At 43.9% G+C, this 25,465-nt stretch overlaps 3 protein-coding genes across 3 annotated transcripts in view; all 3 read left to right on the forward strand.

The window, feature by feature from the left end:
* The window catches only part of LOC134527786 (short neuropeptide F), a 186,011-nt gene that overhangs the window by 82,319 nt on the left and 78,227 nt on the right, over nt 1-25,465 (forward strand). The gene's annotated exons all lie outside the window — the stretch shown is intronic.
* LOC134527738 (activity-regulated cytoskeleton-associated protein-like) lies at nt 2,369-3,025 on the forward strand. The gene has a single exon (XM_063360667.1). It carries the CDS (start codon nt 2,369-2,371, stop codon nt 3,023-3,025), a length of 657 nt encoding a protein of 218 aa, XP_063216737.1.
* LOC134527784 (uncharacterized) lies at nt 21,458-25,202 on the forward strand. The gene is made up of 3 exons (XM_063360732.1): nt 21,458-22,512; nt 22,605-22,797; nt 22,911-25,202. Exons 1-3 carry the CDS (start codon nt 22,316-22,318, stop codon nt 24,375-24,377), a joined length of 1,857 nt encoding a protein of 618 aa, XP_063216802.1. The 5' UTR covers nt 21,458-22,315; the 3' UTR covers nt 24,378-25,202.

Here is a 25,465-nt window from a genome sequence, read left to right on the forward strand (position 1 = left end):
TAATTAAAATTAAGCTAACAGAGGTATTTATAAATAAATTTATTTAAATCATTTATTTGCCATTATTCAAAATAAATTTACGTTGAGAATTTAAAAACTGACTTGTTTTAATGTGTGTTTGAAAAATAATTGTGATGAGGTTAATAATTAATACAATATATTTTTTTTATCTCTGGTAGAAAGGAGGTAGGGGCCATCATGACTTCCAGCAACGAGGCCCAGCGAATGATGTGGGGGGCCTGGCTGAAAGTCCAGAATAAGTGTGCCAAAAGTATGTAAACGTATGTAAACGTGTAAACGTTATGGTAGTGAAACTATCCTTGAATACGTTTTGTAAACCTGAATCGTCACAAGAAAATTCAATGGCAAATCAAAAAATACTTTTAATTTATTTGCCAGGAAAATTGTGTTGGGACGAACATGGCGACAAAGATGTTTATAATTTTGTTGATTCTCTAAAGTATTACGAACGTGGCGGCATCTTTCAGGTATTTTTAATAGTAAAAGTTGTAGTCCAATAGATTACGGGCCTTGGACTTGATTGTCGACAAGAAATTTTATTAAAATACTGACCACCTTGTAAAAATTCATTAAAACCGTTGATACTATAGAGTATTCGCAAATCTTACAAAAAAATATATTCCTGAAATATTAAAAAATACATTTCATGAAACCAGTTACATTTTGTAAATTTGTTTTTGCGTAAACGACTGAAATCAGTCTGCAAATACTTCCTACAAATAAACCTTTATCTTATTAAGCTGATTCAACAGTATATTAAGGTGTTATTAAAAAATCACACTGGCGAGATTTGAACCCCGTCTCTTTAGGTTAACCAGACCACGTTATACCACTAAACTATCGGGGCATTTAGAGTTTAGGAAGGAGACTGTTTTTTTTTTAACAGTGTAATGCCATTTTCTAATGTATTTTAAAACCTGGAATTACTTTTTATTATTACTATTTTACTTTACCAGATATATTCCAGGGCACACAGTTTGCTACGTACTCTAATTTTTACGAAATTGACTATATACCGGTTGATGTTGCTACACACGGTTCCGCCATCTTTATCCCATATTTCCGTTCATCGTTTTCCGTTCAATTTTCACGAAAATACTCCTACCAAATGCCGTATACCGAGAGCTAAGTCTCGAGGTTTCTGGATTCATTTATTCATAGTAAACTTAAAGCACAATTACATCTGCTTTTCTTTGATGATTGGCTTCGGGTGTTCCTGAAATTTTCCTATGTGACCCTCAGCCAGTAACAAACAAGGATAATGGTTGACGAAATCATCGGAACCCTTTTAGATTGGGTTTGTCATACCCACCATTTTGGCCTCGGCTGGTATAATAGCACAAGCCCCAGGTGCGCCACCCCTCCTACACACTCTATGGGCAGGACATTTAGTTCGCCACCCGCCCCTAGATGGCAGACAAAGGGGAATGTAAAGTAAGGTGACTTTGTCTACCTGCCCCGTCTAACTCAGGGCAAATATGTAAATATATGGTGTTGTGACAAGAAACTGTTAATGATACAAGTGAATGTAAAGAGTTTTGTAAGTCGAATATGTATGCACAGGAAGGGTACAGATGTGCCCTCCCTACTGAATATGTACATATTTTGTATATTTACCCTGGCTGAGCTAAGCCAGGCAGAAAGCTCTTCCCAGTATTTCTGGGCCAATAAAAGTGACTGAATACTTGAGCAGTATTGTTTTAGGCAGCGACCTCTCTGGGGGACCGCTCCTACCACTCCCTGCTCTTGGGCAGCGACCCCTGCTCGGGGACCGCTCCCGCTCCTCCCTGTGCCCCTCCCAGAAGCCCGGGACAAGTCAATTTGGCGCCCAACGTGGGGCCAGTCAGCTTGGATAACCTGAGGACCACGCCCTGCCTCTACGAGAGCCATCAGCACAGCTGGAGCAAACATCCACTTCCAGGAGTGCAGACAACACCTGGTGGCGCCCAACAGAAGTACCGCGATGGAGGTTACACCGTGCGCCGCCCCAGATTGCAGTGCCCAGGATGGACCCCAAACCCCCTGCGTGTGTTGCAGGACATTATTCCACTTGCAGTGTCTGGGACACAATAAGCGAGACCTCGATCCCCAAGACTTCATCCACATATGCCAAACCTGCCGAGAACAATTGCGGGACCAGAAGCCAACGTCAGTTGTACCACGCCGATGCTTCGCCCAAGGCTGCCCACGGACTGCCCTAGTACTTACCACCTGCAAGAGCTGCTATCGGGAGTACCATTTATCCTGCTTAGGCTGGGAGGACACCCCACTGAACCTCACAGAACTCTCTTTCAAGTGCGGGATATGTAGGAACATCCCAGAAATTCCCAGTGGCGCCGAAACGAAGATGACACCGAGGCCTTTCCGGGGACAAGACCATGAGGATCCTGTCAAACAGCTCCAGCACTGGGAGCAGGCCCTACAGACCCAGGGGATTCCCCAGGGCGAATGGATTGACCATGTCGGAGGACTACTAATGGGAGAAGCTATTGGATGGTGGAAGAGTCATGAAGGACTTTACGACACCTGGGAAGATTTCGCCTCAAGTTTCGCCAACCAGTTCGGCAGCCTGCCACGAATCGCGGAACTTACTGCCCAGTTGTTCAGCCGCAAGCAGAAGGACAGCGAGGAGATAGAGAGTTTCCTCGCCCGCAAGAAGAAACTATATGAACGCCTCTACCCTGATAGAAATGTGAAGGAATTCCTTCCTACGGCACTGGAATTGGTCAGACCCAACCTACGGCCATTCCTCAGACATCCACCTCCCAAGGATTGGGCAGAGCTACATCTCCGAGCAACCGCAGTACAACGGGACTATCAAGAGATCCGGAGCACTCCCACGGGAAAAGTGAACACCTTCCCCACTCGGGAAGAGAAACCTGTCAGCCGCCAGGAGGTACCAAAATGCTGGTACTGCCCTGAGAGGCACTTCAACGCAGAATGCCCGGTCCGACGCCAACAGCGGGACACCCAGGACAAGAAGCCCTTGCAGGGAAACGCATAAAGGGAAGGAAACCTACCTCCGGAACCTTCCCCAAGGGAATGGAGGAATACAAGAACCCGCTGGCCATATCAAGAGAACCAGAGGGAGCTGGGCAAGTGACGAGCATCCAGCAGAACCACCCTCGGGTCCTACCCCGCCTTTCCGTACAGCTGGGCCCTCACCAAATCTATGCATTACTGGATTCTGCAGCCACTACCAGTTACGTAAAAGCTGAGTTGGTTCAGAAGACTGGAGCCGCCATGACCACACAAGTACAGTATGCCCAACTGGCACAACGAAACACCCGTATTATGCTCCAAGGCAGGACCTCCTTGAGATGCCACATTGGAGACAGGGAAGTGCCAGTTTCCTGCTGGGTAGCCGAGGACCTCCATGAAGACATGATACTGGGGCAAGACTGGCTTATTGAACAAAAGGCTGTTATGGATTTCGAAGCAGAGCGGATATGTTTTGGAAGAGCTCCACGCCAAACCCTCTACTGGGTAGCCCGGCGAGTAACTGAGACATCCCTACCGGAACTATCATTGGCAGACCTACAACAAGCCTTCCCTGAGTCTCTTCAACAACAATTGGTTGATATGCTCCAGCCCTATAGAGTTGTATTCATGCCCAATGGAAACCTGCCACGAACTTCAAGTGCATGTCACCAAATCACGCTGAAAGACAACCGTCCCATCTACTGTAGGCCGGGGGATCCTCCACACCTCAAGCGGAAGTTGATTGCAGAACAGGTGGCTGAAATGCGGGAGGCGGATATCATAGAGCCCAGCCGGTCTCCATACAACTCGAAAATTGTCATAGTGACAAAAAAGGACAAGACACCACGCTTCTGCATTAACTTCCAGCCGCTGAATGAGGCGACAGTCAGTGCAGCGCCCCCGGCAGTAAATATCCACGAAACGCTTAAAGCCATTGGGACAGCACGGGTATTTTCCACCCTGGATCTTAAATCAGGGTACTGGCAGATCCCCATGCACCCAGACTCCAAGCATTTGACTGCCTTCACCACTCCGACAGGGGAGCGTTATCAGTTCAAAGTCATGCCCTTCGGCCTGAAGAACGCCCCTAGTACGTTCCAGCAAATGATGTCACAGGATGTATTACCGGACCTCATTGGGCAATGCTGCTTTGCCTACCTCGATGACATTATTATTTTTTCCAACTCTTGGGAGGAGCACCTAACCCATCTAGCACAAGTACTGGAACGGTGTCAGTTACACCATCTAACTTGTCATCTAAAAAAATGTCACTTTGGAAAGAGCCAACTGGAGTACCTGGGACACATCGTATCAGCAGATGGAAACGAAGCTAACCCAGAGAAAATACAGGCCATCATGGAAGCTGAAGCGCCCAGATCGGTACGTCAAGTCCGGAAGCTAATGGGTCTCTGCAATTGGATCAGGGAATTTGTACCACATTTCTCTAGTATCTGCCAACCCATTACCGATCTGCTGAGCCCCCAAGTGCGCTTTCACTGGGGGGCCGAACAAGCACAAGCCCTGGCAGACCTCCGCAAGACATTCTCCCAGATCAAGAGGCTAGGCCGACCCGACCCAACCCAGCCATTCACGCTACAAACAGATGCCAGCCAAAAGGGACTAGGAGCGGTACTATACCAGGAACCGACTCCGGGAAACCGAAGGATCATTTCCTATGCCAGCACCAAGCTATCACCGGCAGAACAAAAATACCACAGCAATGAGCTGGAGTGCTTGGCCATCATGTGGGCCATCAAGCGATTTCGGCCATACCTGGAAGACCAGCATTTCACGTTGCGCACCGACAACAGGGCACTTACGTGGCTGGGATCCATGAAGGACAGTAAGGCGAAACTCGCCCGCTGGGCATTGATGTTACAGGAGTTCGATTTCACCATTGAGCATTGCGCCGGGAAAGACAATGAGTTCGCAGACGCCTTGTCACGAGCACCCACAGGACCACCACTGGAAGATGACTTCCAAGACTACGACAGGATGGTCGCAGACCCGAACCCACTCCCTCCAACAGCAACGGAAGGGATGAGCCTACAACAAACGGGGATCCTAGGAGAAAGTCTCTGCCAAGCCATAACACAGGGTCAACAAGCAGACCCAGGCATTTGTATGATGGTGCAGCGCTTGCAGCGCATACATAATACCCCACCTTCTGAGCAATCGCCCGCTGATCAACAGTTTGCTCGCACCCACCGCCTCCACCCCACTGGCCTAGTGAGATGGCCTGACAAGGGGGTCAACCCGCAACTATTAGTTCCCCGAGCCTTAAGGGAAAGGGTAGTAAGGGAATACCATGATGCGGATCTCGCCGGCCACCCCGGCATGGCGGAAACCCGGAGGGCAATCCAAAAGGGATACACCTGGGACGGGATAAAGAGGGATGTGGAAGAGTATGTAGGGCAATGCTATCGGTGCAACACGGCCAAAGCACACCGACCTGCGGGGCCCGACCACCTTCATCCTCGCCGCCCAGAGAAACTCTGGGAAACAGTAGCAGCCGACCTCATGGGGCCATACCCCAAGAGTGCCCGGGGAAATCGGTTCCTATTAGTGGTGACCGACCTTTTCTCCCGATGGGTGGAGGCATTTCCCTTAAGAAACTCTAAAGCACCAAGGTTAATACAAACCTTGGAGAATGAAGTCTTCTCACGCTGGGGATATCCCAAACAGATCCTTACAGACAATGGGAAGCAATTCACCGGAGCACAATGGGACAAAGCCTGCAAGCGATGGCGAGTGAACCGATGGACCACCGCACTGTACCACCCCAGGGGGAACCCCACCGAGCGAAGGAATCAAGAAATAAAAAAGGGAATACGGATTCGGCTTGGGGAAGACCACCGCCAATGGGACTCGCATATCCCATCGATATTATTCTCCCTTCGGAACAGATACAATGAAGCGCTCGGCTGCAGCCCCAGCCAGTTGCTGCTGGGAAACGAACTTCCCCGACCGGGAGAATGGGAGTTACCCACTACCCAACCCCAAAAAGCCGAAGTCCGACAACAAGCCGCCAGAGAACATCAGTCTCAATACCACCAAAGGGTTCACCCTGCGTCTCCTGAAGGAGTGCAAGAATCAACACTCCAAGTAGGGGACTGGGCCTACTGGCGGACACACCCAATGTCCTCACAGGGGGATAACTTCTGCGCCAGCCTCTCCCCTAGGTGGCAGGGACCCTACCCAATAGTGGGGAGACGCGGGCAAGTGCTCGCCCTAGAAATGAATCCTCAGAAGACCATCAAGGTCCACCAAAAGGACCTACGAAAATCCCCACTAAGGGATCCCACCGGAAAACCTAACTCAGGCCCAGATAACCTCCGCAAATCCCCATCATTAGGGACGATGTCATCAGGACCACAGGACACTCGGCAAGAGGAAAACACCACTCCAAGAAGACACTCCAGTCCAAGCCAGAGGCTACGACCACGGGATCGCCTCACCAAACCGGCACGGTACCGGTTGTCATAAAGCGAAGTGTAGTGGCCAGTGTAGAGGAGCCAGCCCTGGGACTGAAGCCCAGCGTGCTGACTCCTGGCATGTGCAACGATCCCAGTCGAGACCACAGAGGGAGGGGGGCGAATTGTCATACCCACCATTTTGGCCTCGGCTGGTATAATAGCACAAGCCCCAGGTGCGCCACCCCTCCTACACACTCTATGGGCAGGACATTTAGTTCGCCACCCGCCCCTAGATGGCAGACAAAGGGGAATGTAAAGTAAGGTGACTTTGTCTACCTGCCCCGTCTAACTCAGGGCAAATATGTAAATATATGGTGTTGTGACAAGAAACTGTTAATGATACAAGTGAATGTAAAGAGTTTTGTAAGTCGAATATGTATGCACAGGAAGGGTACAGATGTGCCCTCCCTACTGAATATGTACATATTTTGTATATTTACCCTGGCTGAGCTAAGCCAGGCAGAAAGCTCTTCCCAGTATTTCTGGGCCAATAAAAGTGACTGAATACTTGAGCAGTATTGTTTTAGGCAGCGACCTCTCTGGAGGACCGCTCCTCCCCCTTCCTTCCTCTGGTAGGCAGCGACCTCTCTGCAGGACCGCTCCTCCTCCTTCCTTCCTTCTCTGGTGGGCAGCGACCTCTCTGCAGGACCGCTCCTCCTCCTTCCTTCCTTCTCTGGTGGGCAGCGACCTCTCTGCAGGACCGCTCCTCCTCCTTCCTTCCTTCTCTGGTGGGCAGCGACCTCTCTGCAGGACCGCTCCTCCTCCTTCCCTCCTCCTCTGGTAGGCAGCGACCTCTCTGGGGGACCGCTCCTACCACTCCCTGCTCTTGGGCAGCAACCCCTGCTCGGGGACCGCTCCCGCTCCTCCCTGTGCCCCTCCCAGAAGCCCGGGACAAGTCAGGTTGTTAATGAGCTTCCTAAAATAGATTGATTATACATAGAACAATCGAGTCTATCCTGCAGCAAAATTAATTGGCTAGAAACAAGGTCGCAGTTGCGGTTAAAAATGCAATTTCACAGGTTTTATTTTTAAAAATATTCAGGAATTTTTAATGCTACAAGGGGCTCTTCGAGCTATACATTTCTGCCTATCCCTAGATTATGTTAATCTATGTAAATCTACTTGCCAGGACCAGGATGGACAAGCAACTCAGGCTTGCTCGAGACGTTAGGCTACCAAATTCTTAATTCCTCATTTCTGTGAATTTACTAAACAGAGTAATTGACTAGTTTAAAAAATTTAAAACTTACATTTTTACGAAATAACATTTTCTGACTTATGTAGTTAGTTCTACCGCGTCCTGAATTATTCTTACTGGCCGTTCAGCTGTGCAAGCCACACTATTATGATATATAATGATTCCGTTCTTAATAAACTTATGAAATACTTTCTCCAAAAGAACTCCCAAAAAGTACGAAATATTGGTAATTTAGCCACAACTTTAGGCCTTAATGAGAGTTTACATGACTCAAAATTGTTAAAATGACTAATTTTTGCATGCAATTTGTAATAATTTCTAAACGTAGGTATTTTGTCAAAGAAGTAAAAAAAAGTTTTTATTTTTAATTATATTAATACAAATAAAATTTATTTTAGTATACATAAGTATATTAGTTTATTATTTCTCTTTACATAACAAAAAATAGAGTGGATATCGCATACCAGAAATAAAGGATATTTAAACGATACAATTCACACCCATAACAATGCTACCTTATTTCTGCAGCCTGAGCAGCGCGACTGCTCAGACAAACTGTTTTAACTTGTGTTCAAGAAATTATTATAGCATTGGCTGAATTGAAGAGAATGCAGGCATTGGTCTTTTTTCACCAAGCACAATTCTAGTCTTCATAAATAAACTTAATAACAGAAGAACAATGACGCAGAGAAAGTAGTCTGTCGGCTATTGTCTGGGCTGAACCGTGTGAGAAGTCTTGCGTGATTGGCCAATCCTGCTGTCATGAGAAATTAAAATGCTGTGAATCCTACTCGCAGAGATCTTCTTCTGAGGTTGAATTCACAGCATTGATTGATCGAGTTAAACCAGACGAATGCCGCGTTTTTTTTTTCAAATGTTCGTCCGGTCCTGTTTAGTAGTGTTCCATTTGGCGTCACCGCACTTTATAGTCCGGTTCCACTTTTTAGAGCATTCTAATTTGAGACAATGTTTTGCATATTCTTTTGCAACTGTTGTTCTGTCAAAAAGGGTTCTTGTAAACACCGCTATGTGGTTGTCACTCTCGTAAACATACAAGTGTTGCTTCACAAGTGATGGGAAACGGGTACCACTGGCACTACATGTGAGTCAAGTCACTCCCACTCGCAGTGATGGTAGGTATCGTGTAACATCACCTTTAGCGATCACGGCCACCGAAGAAAGCCTACAGTCCGGTTGGTCTCCTGGGGAACGAGACTGGGAGTCTGCGACAGGAAGAGATGACATTGTTCGACAAGGCAGTCTGTGTTATAACACCCACACCCCTTCTTTTCCACCCTCCGCAAAAAGGGACAAGGCGAACAAAGCAGTGTTCCCGCGAGAAGTCCCCGGGTCATCTCACTCTACAATTATTACAGTGGCTGAATTGTCTCAACGGAATTCTAGAAACTAAAATAAAATTTCCTATTTTTTTTTTTTTTTGCTGTTTGACGACTAATTACATATTTTTTTTATAAACTAACTCAATAATTTGGCAAACTTTCACATGTTTAACACAACTACTATTGCTTTATATATAACTGATTAGTAAATATTGTTCCCGGCCAATTTCAGACGGTTATTTTTATCCTTTCTGGAGCCATGAAGTCAAAGAAAGAATAACTCATTATTATTTTTATATAATTTGAAATTCCAATGAACTAGTTAAAAATTCTAGTTGCGATTCTTAGATAAAACAATTATTTGAAATTATTTACGTATATGTTTATAGTAATATTTCAATTCGTTTTTATATCTAAATGAATTTCCAGGTGAGTCAAATGCAATATCCCACAAGAATTTTTTTTTAACATAACACCATGATTTCAACATATCACTGCTTCACTAGTACTTTAATAACTTATAAGGCTAACATTAAAAAAATATGAAAAACATTAGTTTATATGTTTTTAATTATAAAATGTAATCGCGTTTAAAGAATTGAAGCCATCGTCAGGAAGTAGACTGCCAACAGACACCACTCGACAGTCCTGGGCAGTTCGTGATTATGCACTGCCTTCAAGGGGCCGCGATGGTGCACTTGTTGGATAACCTCCCCCCCCCCCCCCCCCCCCAACCAACCCAGCGAGGCGGTCCACTTACATTCCCGGGGATGCCCAGCCCGGGAACTGCGCGAGTGGAATACGAGGCGGACATTGCCGTAGCCGTTGGATCTTCCCTGGGTTCTCCCGTCTCACTTCGTGGATGAGTTCAAAGAAGGCACACAGTTAAACCCCCACCGACAGGCAATTGTATCAGAACTAAGTATTCACATCCCGAGTGCCACTACACTGTTAGAACCACTCCCCTCTTTCGTGCTCGCAGATGCGGCCTTGGTTCACCACGAGTCTTCACAACCACGAGTCACGAAGTGGGGCTGGAAAACTTCTCAGTATTAAGGGGGAAGGACCCCATCTTGGTTCCAGCAGGTTTTAGACCTTAACAATTTACAATAATTTACTTTCCAAAAATTGTCTTCGCTAAAAATAGTTTCCTTCATGAAATCACTGACATTTAGGATGGGATTCTTTTTTTGTAAATTACAACTGTAACTGTACTACCGACATACATTTTGCTGTAGTGTGATATCTGACTTAACGAAGCCGAATTTTTAATATTAAAAGTTACAAAAATTTTAATGGCATGAAACGAGTTGTAAACAATAAAGCGTCTTTCGGTTTCCGTCGTCCTGCAGGATGAACGCTATAGTCTCGTTGTGTACCCTGGGGTTTGTTAGAGACGGCTAGGCTCGAGAACACAGTTCCAGGAGCTGGAGAAGGTAGTGGCCATTTCCGTGAAGTCGTGCCCCTGGCAGCGCCGCGCGCAGGCAACCCGCAGCACCGAGCTGTCCGACCAGGTCCCCGAACTCCCTGATTGCAGGCGCACTGGCACCAGCCCTGAGACTACACGTTACCACCGTCACAACTTCAGTGTATTTAGTAAGGAAATTTAAAATAAACACAGGGACGTGAGTCACGCATTTAGAATTGTGTTCTTTTTGAAAATATTACTATGAAAGTTTGTATTAAAAAAAAGAGCGCGTGTAACTCGGTATGTGAGATAAAAATGAAACTTCTTTGGCAATTCAAACCTTGACTCGTAAGGGGTGAATTTTTCAGCGAGTAAAAAGAAAAAAAAAATTTTTTCTAAATAAAAATGAATGAATTAAATTATTACTCATTTCAAAATAACACAGTTGAAACAGGCTATCACAATATAAAATGTTAAAATTTTCAGGACCCCAATTATAGCACAAAAACAATTTTTAACTATAATGTATACAAGTTTTAAAAAGTAACTCAAATTTAATGAATAATATTTTCAACCAAATTTATATTATTACATAGTATTACTCAGCAAAACCATTTATACAATTTAATAACAAGATATCACAGGGCGGTAATTTTGGCTTTGATTTATTTTTCTCCATGTATTTAAGAAACCTAACTTTTTGTAATTATTATTAGATGGTTTCAAATAGAAATAAATATGAATGGACAAAATTATTACTCACTTCAAAATAAATCAGGATATCAATAATTATAGATCAATCAATATTGATTAATTAGCAATAAATATTACTCACAGTTGAAATACTCAAACCATAATGAAATTGTTTTACTAAATATAAAAGATAAGATTGATTATAATAAATTAGTTTTTAATTTAATTTTATATTATAAATAGATTAAATGTATTTCGAACGTTTGAATAGACTGATTTTGCCAAAACGCTACATAGACATAGGGGAAAGTCTTACAGTACCGACCGTCTTACAGTACCGACCATCGTTAGTTCTCGCTTGTGGCGCTAGATAGCAGCACTTTACAGGCATTCAGCGAAGTGTTTTATCTTCATTCCTTATATTCTTTGGCGACACCTTTGTCCGTTCAGAGTTGTGAGAGCTACGGGACCTTGAATGTGCTTGTTGTTGTTTTCAGTGTTGAAAGTTATTTTGATTACGCTGTTTCTCCTTTTTTGGGTGAGTTTTTGATTTCTTGTTTACATATATTTAATCTACATGCAATTACGTCAAAATGCATGTAATGATTTTAACGATGTGATGAATAAACAATGCGTGGTCGACACTACTGCTACCAGTGTACGTCGTACAGTACCGACCACTTAACCATCGTACAGTACCGACCACCTGTCATCCAGTGCTTACCACTCAAAAATTGTCCACTGAGCCAATCAATCAATGTAATTTGTATTAAGTTATAAACAAAAAAGTATCATTTTCGTTTTTTGTCTCTTTTCAGAAAAGAAATGGCTGAAAGTGAGAGGAGAAAAAAAGGAAAATGGAGTGAGAATAATATGAAAATGGCTATTTCTGAAGTTCGTTCTAACAGAATGTCACAACGTCAGGCGGCTATAGCATTTTCGGTTCCAAAAACAACACTAGGAGATCGACTGAGAGACATCCAAGCTGGGAAAACTGTAATGTTAACTCCTCAGATGGGAAGATTTCAAATAACTTTTAGTAACGAAATAGAAAATCAACTGGTTTTTTATATGAAAGATCAGGATGACAGATTCATGCCCCTAAGTAGGACAGAATTTATGAAATTGGCATTTGATTTGGCTGAGCATCTTAAGATACCTCACCAGTTTAACAAACAACAAAAAAGTGCTGGTAAACAGTTTTATTACGACTTTATGGCACGCCATCCTGAGCTTTCTCTACGAACACCTGAATCCACAAGCATGCAGAGAGCGTTAGGTTTCAACAAACATCAAGTTGAACGTTTCTTCAAAAAATACTCAGAGCTACTTGACAAGCACAGTTTCTCTCCCAGCAGGATTCACAACTGTGACGAAACTGGCGGTTCGATTGTTCATGACAATGATGTCAAGGTGATCGCAAGTGAGCAAGTGAGCAAAATCACATCGGGGGAGAGGGGGAAAAATGTGACTGTGCTACTGTGCATAAACGCTGCAGGTGACATTTTTGTACCTCCTCTTTTTGTCTTTCCTAACAAACAGCGAGTAGATGCAATTCTAAAAAAGGATGCCCCTTCTGGAAGTGTATTCGCTGCTGAAGAAAGTGGTTGGATATCTGCCAAATCATTCTTGAAGTGGTTGGAGCTGTTTGTTGAAAGAACTCATCCTACTAAAGAAGAACCAGTTCTTCTCATACTTGATGGGCACAGCAGCCACAAGGATCTTAATGTTATTCTGTTTGCAAAAAAACACAATGTTCACATGATAAGCCTTCCGCCTCATACCACACATAAAATGCAACCCTTGGACAGGGCAGTAATGCGGCCTTTCAAAGCAGCCTACAATCAAGCATGTGGTGTTTGGATGAGAAAATATAGCCCTTTGAAGATCTCACAGAAGGATGTAGCTAGTTTGGTCAACACTGCCTACACTTCAATATGTAGGATGGATTTGGCGCAATTAGCTTTTGCATGCACTGGACTCTGGCCTATTAACCCGGGTGCCTTCACAGAATTGGATTTCATACCATCTGAGCACTTTCGACAGCCAGAAGCAAGTGATTGTGAATCTGGAGCAGTAACTTTAGAGGCTCGTCAATCTGTAACATCTACACCCTGTGAGATGTCAAATGTTCTTGACTGTATAATTACATCACCTCTTAGTCCAACCGACTTATCAGAAGAAGGACCTGCATTAGCTGTCACTTCAACTCATCTCACTGTACTAGAAACAAGGACTTCAACAGACAACAACCTGTCAGAAGAGGAACCTTCATCAGTTCTTTCTCTTCTGGAACAAGGAAATTCGACCCAAACGAACATTCTAGAGCACGGAACTTTATCAGCTCTCACTTCAACTAATCTCACTCTACTGGAACCAGGAACTTCAACACATATGAACATTTCAAGACAGGGAACTTTACCTGCTGTCACTTCTATCCACCATGAACCACAGCCAGGACCTTCATCTGCTCTTGTTTCAAACTCTTTCGTCGGCCCATCTCTTCCAGTTTCTTCAGTTTCATCTGATTTCAAGAAAATTCTTACAGATATCTCTCCAGCAAACAATTCTTCCCGAATTAAGGTGAAAAGGAGAAAACAACGATCACAGCAATCTGAGATTCTTACATCAACACCGTACAAAGAGCAGCTTGAGGAAAAAAAGAAACTTGCCGAAGAAAAAAGAATGAACGCAGAGAAGAGAAAGGCTGAAAGAGAGCTACGAAGAAATGAAAAAGATAAGAAAGCACGAAAATCAGGTGTTCCTAAAGAAAGTAAAAAGAAAATAGAGGACAATCCATATAAGAAGCATGTTAAGAAATTGGACTTTGATGAGGTTCGTAGTGTTCCTATGTCAACAAAAGAGATCACAGAGTGCATAATTTGTCAAGAATCGTTTGAAGAAGACTGGGTGCAGTGCATCAAATGTCAAGGTTGGGCACATGTTGAATGTACGGACCAAGAAAATATTGTTCATTTCACATGTGACGTTTGTAAACATAATTAAATGGACAGCAAACAGAAATGTCAAAACTAGGATGTAGTTAATATCTAATTTTGTAATATAATAACATTAGTTTTATTAATTAACATAGTTATGTTTGCCATTGCTTTTATAATATCTGTAATTACGAATTACTACATTAAAATTACCATGGTACTATTATTATTAGGAAATAAAGATTTTTAATCATCTAAAAGAGGAACTGGTCGGTACTGGACGACACATTTTTAACTTTGATATATTATGACATTTTTGATTTTGTTTTCAAATAATATACTTCATAATATTTTGATACATTGTTAGTTTTATTTTATAAACGATTGATTGAGCTAACATTTTAAATTTTTTAACTGGTCATTTTGTACATCCCTTTAAAGTTACATTCAAAAACATTAGGGTGGTCGGTACTGTAAGACTTTCCCCTACCTCAATGCATTCATAGGCATTTATAATGTTCTGCCGTCGAATGAATGAACAATGAAAACATGTCCGCCAATCCGCAACGCGATAACTAAACGGCACGGACCTCCCTCACACTAATTATTTACATTAGAACCATATTTATACAAAGTAAAAATAAAAACAATATTCTACACAAGGAATTTGTTAAAAAATTTTTTAACTAGCTTATACTTAGTTGGACTTAAATATCTACACGCTCGTGGACTCATAATTATAGCATGGTGTGTTATTTAGTTATTCAAATATAATTCGTGACAAATAATTACCTTGCAAAAATAAAGAGTCAAAGCATTCCAACAACAACAAAAATTTAGTTACACAGCTAAAACAATATTCATATAACACTTTTTAACAATACTGATTCACACAAGTAATTATAATAATACGTACTTGAAAGAACACGATTTTCTTGCGAAGATGACTGGATCACAATAAGCTCAAACCCCGTTGTGTTGCCCTCAGCCCAAGTCAGGGTGGCGTAAGGCGCAGGCGGGTTCCAACCTGCAGCATGGCAGGGTTCAACCTGAGCCGCACGCCGCCACGTGGAGCCCGCGGACCACCAAGTTCTCTGCACCGTCCGCAACAGATTAGAATCAGATATCGTTTCACAACAATGTTTCACGTGCTGACTGGCAGCGGAGTGAGTGGTCAGTGTAGCCACTCACCACCAGGGGCGCTTGCGTCCCTGGTCACTAAATCCAGCACTGGACAAAAAGCAAAGCGGACCACGAGTCCATGTGCCCAACCCCCCGCATGGTAGACTCTTTTCAACACTGTCCATCTCTTCATCCAGATCATCCTCTGTCTCCTGTGTTCTCTTACACTTAATGCATGCAAATTTGCACCCCGCATGACAGTGCCCAGGGTTTTCCCTGTGTCTATGCAGGTTTTACCTGGGCCCAAACTATATCTAGTTATAGTCTAGATTTATGAGTGAGGGGAGTTAGTCATGGCATCAATTGCTTCCATGGCTGGCCAATCCCATCCTAGCACACGATGCATGCGACCCTCTCCCTGCATGGTTAATCCCAGCATGACTAGGCGTATAAGCTTCGGCCTGAGACGCACTTAGGTCCCTCCTCTAACCCTGACCCCTCCCAAATACACTTAGATTTAGTTAGGTTAGGAAAAAAAAACAATATTTCACAAAGAGAGAGCTGCGCTTCGGTGGAAGACGGACGTGTCCCGGAGCTGCTCTGCGAGATCAACGCTTCAAGCTGTGGCTAGCACTTTTAAGTGCTATCCAGCGGCTTGCGAAAATTGCCTGTGTGCTTCGAGCGCACAGGCGGTAACAGTTGACAGATGATTGTAGTGTACGTGTGATGACCGACGAACTTGGTAACACCCGGGGAGTTAGATCTCCTACAGCCTAGCCTGAACCCGGCTAACTCAGCCCCGGGCGCCAGGAAAGAGAACAATGATGACAAGCGACACTGTCGAGATGACCAACAGCGAGGTCCCACCCGGGCCGAGCACCGACCAATCCAGTGGCTGGACAGTTGCCACTGGAAACCGCGCAAAGCGCCTGCACACAGAGGTGCCCGGTGCCTGCAGCGACAACGAGGCAGACCCCGCCCCCCTTCCACGCCGGCCAACAGCAACAGCGACCAAAGCCCCTCGAGTCAAGCCCCTGTTTGTCTTTCTAGACCAGGGGCACAAGTACCCGTGGGTTTACACTGCCTGAAGCAGGCAGTGAAAGAAAAATTCACGTGCTAGAACCGTGGCCGTGATGATATTCAAGTCAACGTGTCATCCATCCCAGACTACCACAGGGCAGTGAAATCCCTGCAGGCGATCGGCGCCCAACACTCCGTCCTCCTTCAGAGGGACGAAGTGCCCAAGAAGTTTGTGTTGCGCGGAGTGCACCGCCACACACCTTCCGACTTCCTCCAGGAGGAATTCACCGCACTCAATCTGCCGGTCCAGAACCACTGGCTCTTGGGAGAACCGGCAACGGCGCGAAAAGTGTGACGCGCTCGTCATCAGGATGCCTCAGAGCTGTGACTCTGAGTGCATCTACGCTCTGAAAGAGTTCGCCGGCATGCTTGTGCGTGTCGACGACTACCGTCGCCCCGCAGGCCCCTCCCAATGTAGCGTGTGCAAACGCAACAATCATGTTGGCAAGGTCTGCCATGCGGCCCCTGTGTGCCGGTTGTGTAATGGACCCCACCGGGCGCCAAATGGAGTACAAGATGCGCGTGCACTACAAGGAGTAGCAATGTGCAAACTACAGGGGTTGCCAGGTCTGTAAGAAGGAGACCCGCAGGCACCTCCCACCCCAGGTACGCAAGCAGCGCAAGCAACAGTCTCGTCGCGACTTGAGGGACAACAGGCGGGCCGCAATGCAGCCACAGCCGAAACCGACAAAGAGGGCCCCTCAGGGCTACTTTGGCCCACGAGGCTAAAACACCTAGGAAACTCCGAGGTACCCTCCTCCACAGAGCTTCGGCGACTACCTGCAGCAGGCAGGAGGTAACCGATTCGCGCCCCATGAACAGCACTGCGAGCCCAGCTACAACGAGCTGGACTACCCAGTGCTGGCCAACAACCCCTGGAAGCAGAAAAAGGAGTACAAAAACACCCCACGGGCCACAAAAATGGCCAAGGCAAGCCCCCATGTCCCACCCAGGACAGACATTCGAAGCCGGGGCCGGACAAGCTTGTGGCAGCCAGAGCTGTCCCAGCTCCAGCGAAGCGAATGCCCATGCTCACTAGACCACAGGAAGCACCTGCACCTGTGGTAAGCATGGCAATATACACAGCACCAGTGCTAACAACTGCCCCGCCCGCGACACAGGAGCAGCCAGCCCCGAAACCAGGGCTGGCTGAATTCAAAAAAGTACTCCACCAGTCGCGCATTTTTAACACTGATGAAAATCTGGCGGCGACCATTGTCCCCATTGCCAGCTCATGGTAATATGGTGTGACACGACCGTCTCCCTCACGGAAAACGTCGAGGCGATGGGCTTCGTCCATCTCTAGCTGCCAAGCTAAATGGTAGCAGCTAGACAGGCCCCGAGTTGCACAACAACCCCGGCCGATATGTTTAGGTTTCATTCCCTCCTACTCTGGAATGCGCGCGGCAACATAACATAACATACCGGAATTCATTTACCACCTGGAAAAATATAAAATTAAAATAGCTGTGATTAACGATACGCACTTGCGGCCGACAGACCTAACTTACAATTTTAAACTATATGGTTTATAGGCGCAACAGAGAGAAAAATAGAGGCGGAGGAGTAGCTTTGGTAGTTCACCGCAGCATCAAAACACACTGTATGCCAGTTACCCATTTTTGAAAATTTAGAAAATGTTGGAATAAACTTAAACATAAACCAACAAAACATTAAAGTCATTTCAATGTATGCTCCACCAGGTAGGTCCCTTTATGTAGCTGATCTGGATGCCCTGTATCGGGCTGCCCCGAACTTCCTAGCTATAGGTGACATACATACGAAACACCTAGAGTGGAATTGCAGGCGTGCGACGGCAAATGGTAGGCTTCTTTACACACATCAGCTTAATAAAAATTACCAAGTTCATGCTCCTTCTGAACCCGCACACGACTCAGGTAGACTGAACAATCTACCTGACATACTAGATATTGTCCTCAATAATTAGTGTGTAACCTCGGGATTCGAACTCGAGGTTGTTCACGACATGTCGTCTGACTATTTCCCTGTTCACTTAATTTTCGACAATGCGAACACGGAAACCAACCCGTCACGTAAAATCCGGAACTACAAACACGCCGACTGGAAAGGCTTTAAAACTCACGTCTTGCAAAATCTGTCAAACATCGGCGACATAAATGATAGCGAAAGGTTAGAAACCGCGATAACTAAATTTACTGCGGAAGTCCAGGATGGTATAAGCCGGTGCATCCCAGAAAGGGAGGTTGGGGGAGCTGAATTGTTGCCCCCTGGAAGGGCAGCCCATCAGGATTTTTCTGACAGTGGTGTTTTTGAATTGTTGCCCCTTGGATGGGCAGCCCTTCAGGATTTTTCTGACAGTGGTTAGATTAGGTTAGGTTAGGTTAGATTAGGTAAGGTTAGGTTAGGTTAGGTCACTTTACAAACTAACCACTGTCAGAAAAATCCTGAAGGGCTGCCCATCCAAGGTTCAACAATTCATACAAGCTTTCAAAAACACCACTGTCAGAAAAATTCTGATGGGCTGCCCTTCCAAGGGGCAACAATTCAGACAACCTTTCAAAAACACCACTGTCAGAAAAATCCTGATGGGCTGCCTTTCCAAGGGGCAACAATTCAGACAACCTTTCAAAAACACTACTGTTAGAAAAATCCTGATGGGCTGCCCATCCAAGGGGCAAGTTTTCAGGATTATTTAAACTCTTAAAGGAGCGTGTTTTCAGAAATTGGATGGGCTGCTTTTCCAGTCTCTGTACAAATAAACTACTGTCAGAAAAATCCTGAAAGGCTTCCCTTCCAATGGGCAACAATTCAGTCGCCCCAGGAGGTTAAGTTAGTGCACGACGAACTGCCAGCATACATACGCGACTTGATATCGCGCAAAAACAGACTGCGTCGTGAATACACACGACGACGCACTCTCCAAATAACAACAATGAATAAATGAACTACAAATAATTATTTCTGAAGAAATCTCACTGTGGTGAAGCAGCCAGTGGGAAGCAAATATCGCTCGACTAAATATTCAGGACGGGAGTGCCTGGACTATGACGAAGCGATTTTTGAACAAATCTGAAAAAATTCCGACCCTCGAAACCAATAATGGCCTAGCCTTCAAACCCCTTGACAAAGCACAAGCTTTTGCTAATACTCTGGAAGCAGCCTTTCAACCAAACATGGTGCCTTGCGATAGACAATAGACAGCGCAAATTTACCGCGAATTACGCGAGAAATTGCGCCAGCTCACTGTTTCTGAGCCTTTATTAACTCAGGCACAGGAAATCAAGCGAGCTATCAAGAAAATGAAGCCGCTAAAACCCATGGGAATGACAGCATACAAGCTATCGTTCTCAACAGTTCCCAGATGAGGCCTTGGAATATTTGGCTGAATGCTTTAATGCAATGCTCAGACTAAGTATTTTTACCTCCCAGTGGAAGGAAGCTAAAGTAATAGCTTTCCACAAGCCAGGTAAAGACAAAAAACTGCCTCAGAATTACAGGCCAATAAGCCTGCTTAGTACTGTTTCGAAAGTAGCCGAAAGCATAATATTGCACCAACTAAATTGTCACACACACGACAATAACTTACTGCCTAATGAATAATTTGGCTTTCGCGGCGCTCATTCGACAGTTCACGAGTTATCACTATGTTGTTGCGACGTTTTTAGACGTAGAGAAAGCCTTTGACAGAGTATTTCATGCAGGACTTCTCGATAAACTATACCAGGCAGATTTCCCTGACTGTTATGTCAAGCTAATCACATCCTACCTAGCAGGCAGAACATTTAAAGTGTCAACTGAAGGGGCAACGACAGAATTAAAGCAAATTAGAGCAGGCGTGCCACAAGGCAGCATCCTAGGCCCTGTTCTGTTCAATGTATATGTGCGAGACATGCCACGTTCCGCTCATCGACTCGTCAAGTTAGTCTGCTATGCGGACGATACTGTCCTATGTAGCAGATAACATAACCTACAGCTGGCCATGACTAGGCTGCAAGTTGCGCTCACTGAGATAGAAAAGTGGTGCACGACATGGTGCATTAAAGTGAACACAACGAAGTCGTTTACTCGTAAAAACCTCCCGCCCGCAGACCACAATTGAGTTTGTTTAACTAACAGATTCCGCACAAAGATGTGGTTAAATACCTATGCGTTCACATGGATAGAAAACTAACATGGCGCCACCACATAGACACCAAGCTAGCGCAAGCTTAAACTAGACTGTGCTCATTGTACCCAGTTATGATTAGGCGATGTGGCAGCAGAGTTAAAACTGGCCTACTGCTCTACAAAGCCCTCATACGACCAATGATTACTTATGCATCCCCTGTCCGGGCCACTGCAGCGCCGACACATTTGATAATACTACAGCGAATTCAGAATAGATGCATTCCAATTTCTACAGACGCCCCAGTGTACTGCCCTGTCGAAGCATTGCATCGTGAAACCGAGTCGGAAACTTTGCAAGACTTCTACATCCAAACTGGACAGACTTACGATAAATGCGCAAATAGTTAAAATCTACATGTTTCCTCGCTCGACAACTATGATCCGGACGTGGAACAGAAGTACAAACGCCCGAAGTCACTCCTGGCGCACCGGCCGTCGTAGTGCCGCGTGATTGGCTGAGCAGTTGGCCGGCCAATCACAACGCGCGGCGCGCGACCCCACTCCAACAAAACTAGTTCCGCCTTTCGCGCGGATTTGTCGCCCGCTAGTCCTGGGCGCGTGCACACGCGCCAGACCCACGCCAGTTCGCAAATGAATCGTTACGGACTGGCGGAAACAAATCTGCCTATGTGCTTATCACAAGTAAAGGCAGTGTGCGTCCAATTGTATTACCAAATGACATGGGAACCACACACATGTATGTTGGCAGTTCATTAAGTTTAGTTATGTTTATATTTAACCTAATTATATTTAATATTAGAGCTCCCTCCAACACCATCGTCCCTCACATTTTCATACAACCGTAGCCTACGATTGCGTAGAAGCTGAGGCTAGGGCTTCGCGATAAAGGACTGGATAAATTCTCTAACCGACTTCGGTCAACCTGAAGCACTTTCCTCTCCTGAGTGTAGTTCCGATGCACCAGCTCGCGACAAAAGCACTAAATTAATGAAATTAAAGTTACCGAATTCAAACATATTTTAATGTTTATATATTTAAATTTACAGGCGTACATCTAAATCCCCCTTCTTAATTTAGTTTAGGCTGGCTGGCAGCCTGGCGGGAAACGACGAAAGTCACCCCCAAAACAATTAGTTCCAACCAAACCAATGCGGACCGCAATGTCCAAGTGCCCAACCCGCCGCATGGTAGACTCTTTTCTACTCTGGCCAACTCTTCTTCCAGATCCATCCTTTTGTTTCCCGTGACCAACCTGCACGCATAATGCATGATCTTTGCACCCCGCATGATTGAGCCCAGGGTTTTCCCTTTGTCTATGCAGGTTTTACCTGGGCCCAACTTATCTAGTTTTAGTCTAGGATAGTCAGTGAGGGGAGTTAGTCATTGCGCCAATTGATACGGTGATTTCAAAAACGACCCAAGTCCAGTATTTCACCAAAATCGTTTTATCATTGCAAGTTGTAGTATGAAATGTGCCGCATGCAGTGGTGTTATAAGCTACCCAACTTTCTATATTTTTGCTGCATTAAATGCCATCTGAAAACCGTAGTGATGTCAAGACAATCCCAAGTCCTGGACTTGGGAGGTTCTTGAAATAACTATACGAATGACCAGATGCACTTTGTACAATATGCAGTAGGGCTGAGAAAAATATGGATATTTATATTTTAATGTATGAAACACCCTCAAAATTCAGCACAAGGTATTTTGGGAATTAGCTGAGTGAGGTGAAAGTAACTAATAAATTTTATTATTGCAGTTACATAAATTATTGGTATTTTATCCAAAAAATTGTTATAATGTTAATTAATTTGCTTATATTTTATCTTTTGGAATTACATGCAGTTCCAAAGAGAATTTAAATGTCATGTGGATAATAAGGTTGGTAACGAAAAACTCTGAAATACATGTGGGCGAAATACATTTTTTTTTTCACATAATAGTCTATGGAAATTATTGTTTGTCCCAACATGGCTGACCACGAAACCGAAACTGATGATGGTAGTACGTTTAAAGTTAAAAGGAAACGAAATGAGAATGCATGGGCAAAAAATGTACGTAAACGTTTAAGAAGAGAAGGTAAACCATATATTAATGAAAGTGGTAAAGGGATAAAGGCCCGTAAAACAGGAACTTCGTGCAGGTATGTACCTACATTTTGTTTTCACAGATTATGCTGTGTTTTATTTTTTATTGTACTTTACTGTGTTACGTGAAATTGGTTATTTATTTAAGGTGTAAACGAGGCTGTCTTACAAAATATTCTGATGAAGCAAAAGAGTTGCTGATAACTAACCTTAACAATCTAACCTGCAAAGATGCCCAAGATTCTTATTTGTATGGACTTCTACGCGAAAAGGCTATTGACAGAAGACGACCACGAAAAGGAGAGAAGTCCCTGCAGCGTGAAAAACAGTATATATACACTGTGAGTATAATGTATATTAATAAAATAATACTGAAACTTTAAAGATGTGTTTTTAATTTTGAATAATATGTTTGGCTATTCTCATAGCGCCTTTTACATTTATTATGTTTTAGGTTGTACTTGGTGAACAAGAAACTGTTGTATGCCGTGAAGGATTTGCCAGCTTGTTTGGAATAGGTGTTGGGCGAGTGAGACGGTTGACAGAACTTCATAGCGCCGGTGTGTCACCAAAAGACAACAGAGGATGTCACAACAACAGACCAAGGGCGAAATCTGAAGACATTAAAGAAATGATTGATGCTCACATACGTTCCTTTCCATATTGTGTTCAGCATTATGGGTCACGAGCGAAGCAAAGGTATTTGCGTTCTGATTTAGATGTTATGCAAATGTATGTACTGTTCCTTGAAAAACATTACCCTGAAACATACTTGCAAGTAAAAGGTGGGGCAGATCCTAAGCATGTAAAGTGTACAGTGAAATATGAGTATTTTCTTCGCTACTATCAGGAACATTTTAATTATCCATTTGGCAGACCACGGTCGGATTTATGTGCTTTCTGTGAAGAGTATCGTGTCAAAATTTGCGCTGAAAAAAATGGAGTGGTTCGAAAACAAATGCAACAGACTCTGAAACTTCACAAAGCAAAAGCAAGGAAATTTAGAACATCTATGAAAGATGCAAGTGGGTATGTTCAGGGCAATGAAAATGCACAGGCAATCTGTTTTGATTTTCAGCAGAATATTCCCTTCCCCCATCTTCAGGTTAGCGATGTTTTTTACAAGAGGCAACTGTGGCTTCACAACTTTGCTGTTACAAATTTGAGAACTGGCAAAAGTGTAATGTTCACATGGCCAGAAACGAAAGGTAAAAAAGGTGCAAACGAAGTTATTTCCTGTCTAAATATATACATAAACACGTACCTTCCAGAAAATTGTAAAGAGCTGTTTGTGTTTTCTGATGGTTGTATTGGTCAGAACCACAACAGAACCATGATGCATTATTTTTTCACTCAAGTCTATGTGCACAGATTTGTAAAGGTTACTCAGATGTTCCCAGTCCGAGGCCATTCATTTTTGCCATGTGATCAACATTTTGCTGTTATTGAAAAAATGAAAAGAAGAGTGGAGACTATGGAGATGTACGAAGGATGGGTAGAACTGATAAAGAAAAAATTCCTTGTGCGTTCCTTAGAAACAGAGGAAATCATTGATTTCCAAGGGGGCTTCAAGAAGTACTTCAAATCCAGCATTACGAAAAACAACGAGCGATTTTGCGTTACCAAGTACAAACTGTTCAAGTTTGATAGGTGCCATATCAATGATGTTTGTGTCGATAAAACAATGGGTGGAATGATGCCAGAATTCTTTCGCATCTTAAAACCCAATGTTAAGCCAAATATCCCTGAATGTAAAGCTTACAGCACACAACTCCCAGTTCAACAAAAGAAACTTGATGATGTCAGGTCTTTGTTAAAGTATTTACAACCGGATGCGGTGAGCTTTATTAACTCGCTAGTTGGATCTGATGAGTTGTGTAATGAGGACGGAGACTATGAAGACATTACAGAAAATGTATGAAAGAACATTGTTTACATGACAGCTATGCTATGTGTGTAGTGGGTATATTTTTGAAAAATGATTTATTTCTTTGCTTATGATATAAAAGTATGTACTTTTTATTCATTCCTGTATTACTACAAAGGTTTCTTTCAATATACATTAATTATTAAACAGAGTAAATCATGATTTTGTAAAAAAATAAACCCTAACAAATTCGGTGATTTCAATAACATCCCAAGTCCATCTACTTTGGTCACCGATTGATGGTTTCACAGGGGACTAAGAAACTCTTTTATTGTATGAATACAGACCAAATGTATGACTACTCAAAGATGTGAAACCATTTTTGCTTGCAACAACTAGTTTTTAAATGAATTAGTTTTTTGCTTCTCCTGAAAAATTTTAGTTTCTGGACTTGGCAATCCCCTTCTAGCACATGATGCATGCTTCCTCTCCCCGTGGCTTAAACCCTGCATGATTAGAGCGTTTAGGCTTCAGCCTGAGACACACTTAGAGTCGTCCCTACCCAGACCCCTCCTACACACTAATAACTTTAAGTTAGGCTAGGAACAAAAAATCGAAAACGTTGTATTAACTTTCGGCCTTGAAACTTTACTCACATCCGGCTAAAGACGTTTCACTTCAATAATGTTTTTTTACAAGGAACGCCCGGCAACGTGTCTTTAACAACGATATGATGACCAAAAGTTGTGTAAACGTAATGAACTAACTCAACCACCAACTGAAGACCTTTCAGGACCTAGCGTCTGGCAAACTTAAATCTAAAAGCCTTACACGGAAGATTAGCATTTGTTTCAACGATACAGCTGCAGTCTTCGCCTCAAGCCTCAGGAGTAAGCAGCACGACTAGGAGACCGCGTTACCGCTAGATTACTTGTGTGTGAATTCCTAGAATTGTTCACTTAAATTTGCGAATAACACTTATAACTAGTTACCTAACTTTACTCATAATTCCGCGCCCATTACTTTATGAAGATGTCATATTATGTGTTTGAACAAGAACTTGCAGGGATAAACTTACCGCATTACCAAACCCTTCAAAACTTGTAGAGTATATAGAAGAAAAATATTGTTTCACGGGCAAT

The sequence above is a fragment of the Bacillus rossius genome, chromosome 1 (assembly GCF_032445375.1).
Source record: "Bacillus rossius redtenbacheri isolate Brsri chromosome 1, Brsri_v3, whole genome shotgun sequence".
Taxonomy (NCBI): domain Eukaryota; kingdom Metazoa; phylum Arthropoda; class Insecta; order Phasmatodea; family Bacillidae; genus Bacillus; species Bacillus rossius.

What these genes read in the sequence shown, in the direction of transcription:
- LOC134527738 (XM_063360667.1), top strand. Translation starts at nt 2,369, where the DNA reads ATGACACCGAGGCCTTTCCGGGGACAAGACCATGAGGATCCTGTCAAA.
- LOC134527784 (XM_063360732.1), top strand. Translation starts at nt 22,316, where the DNA reads ATGGAAATTATTGTTTGTCCCAACATGGCTGACCACGAAACCGAAACT. An exon ending in AAAACAGGAACTTCGTGCAG is followed by an intron (nt 22,513 to 22,604) that starts GTATGTACCTAC and finishes TATTTATTTAAG; the next exon opens with GTGTAAACGAGGCTGTCTTA. An exon ending in AAAAACAGTATATATACACT is followed by an intron (nt 22,798 to 22,910) that starts GTGAGTATAATG and finishes ATTATGTTTTAG; the next exon opens with GTTGTACTTGGTGAACAAGA.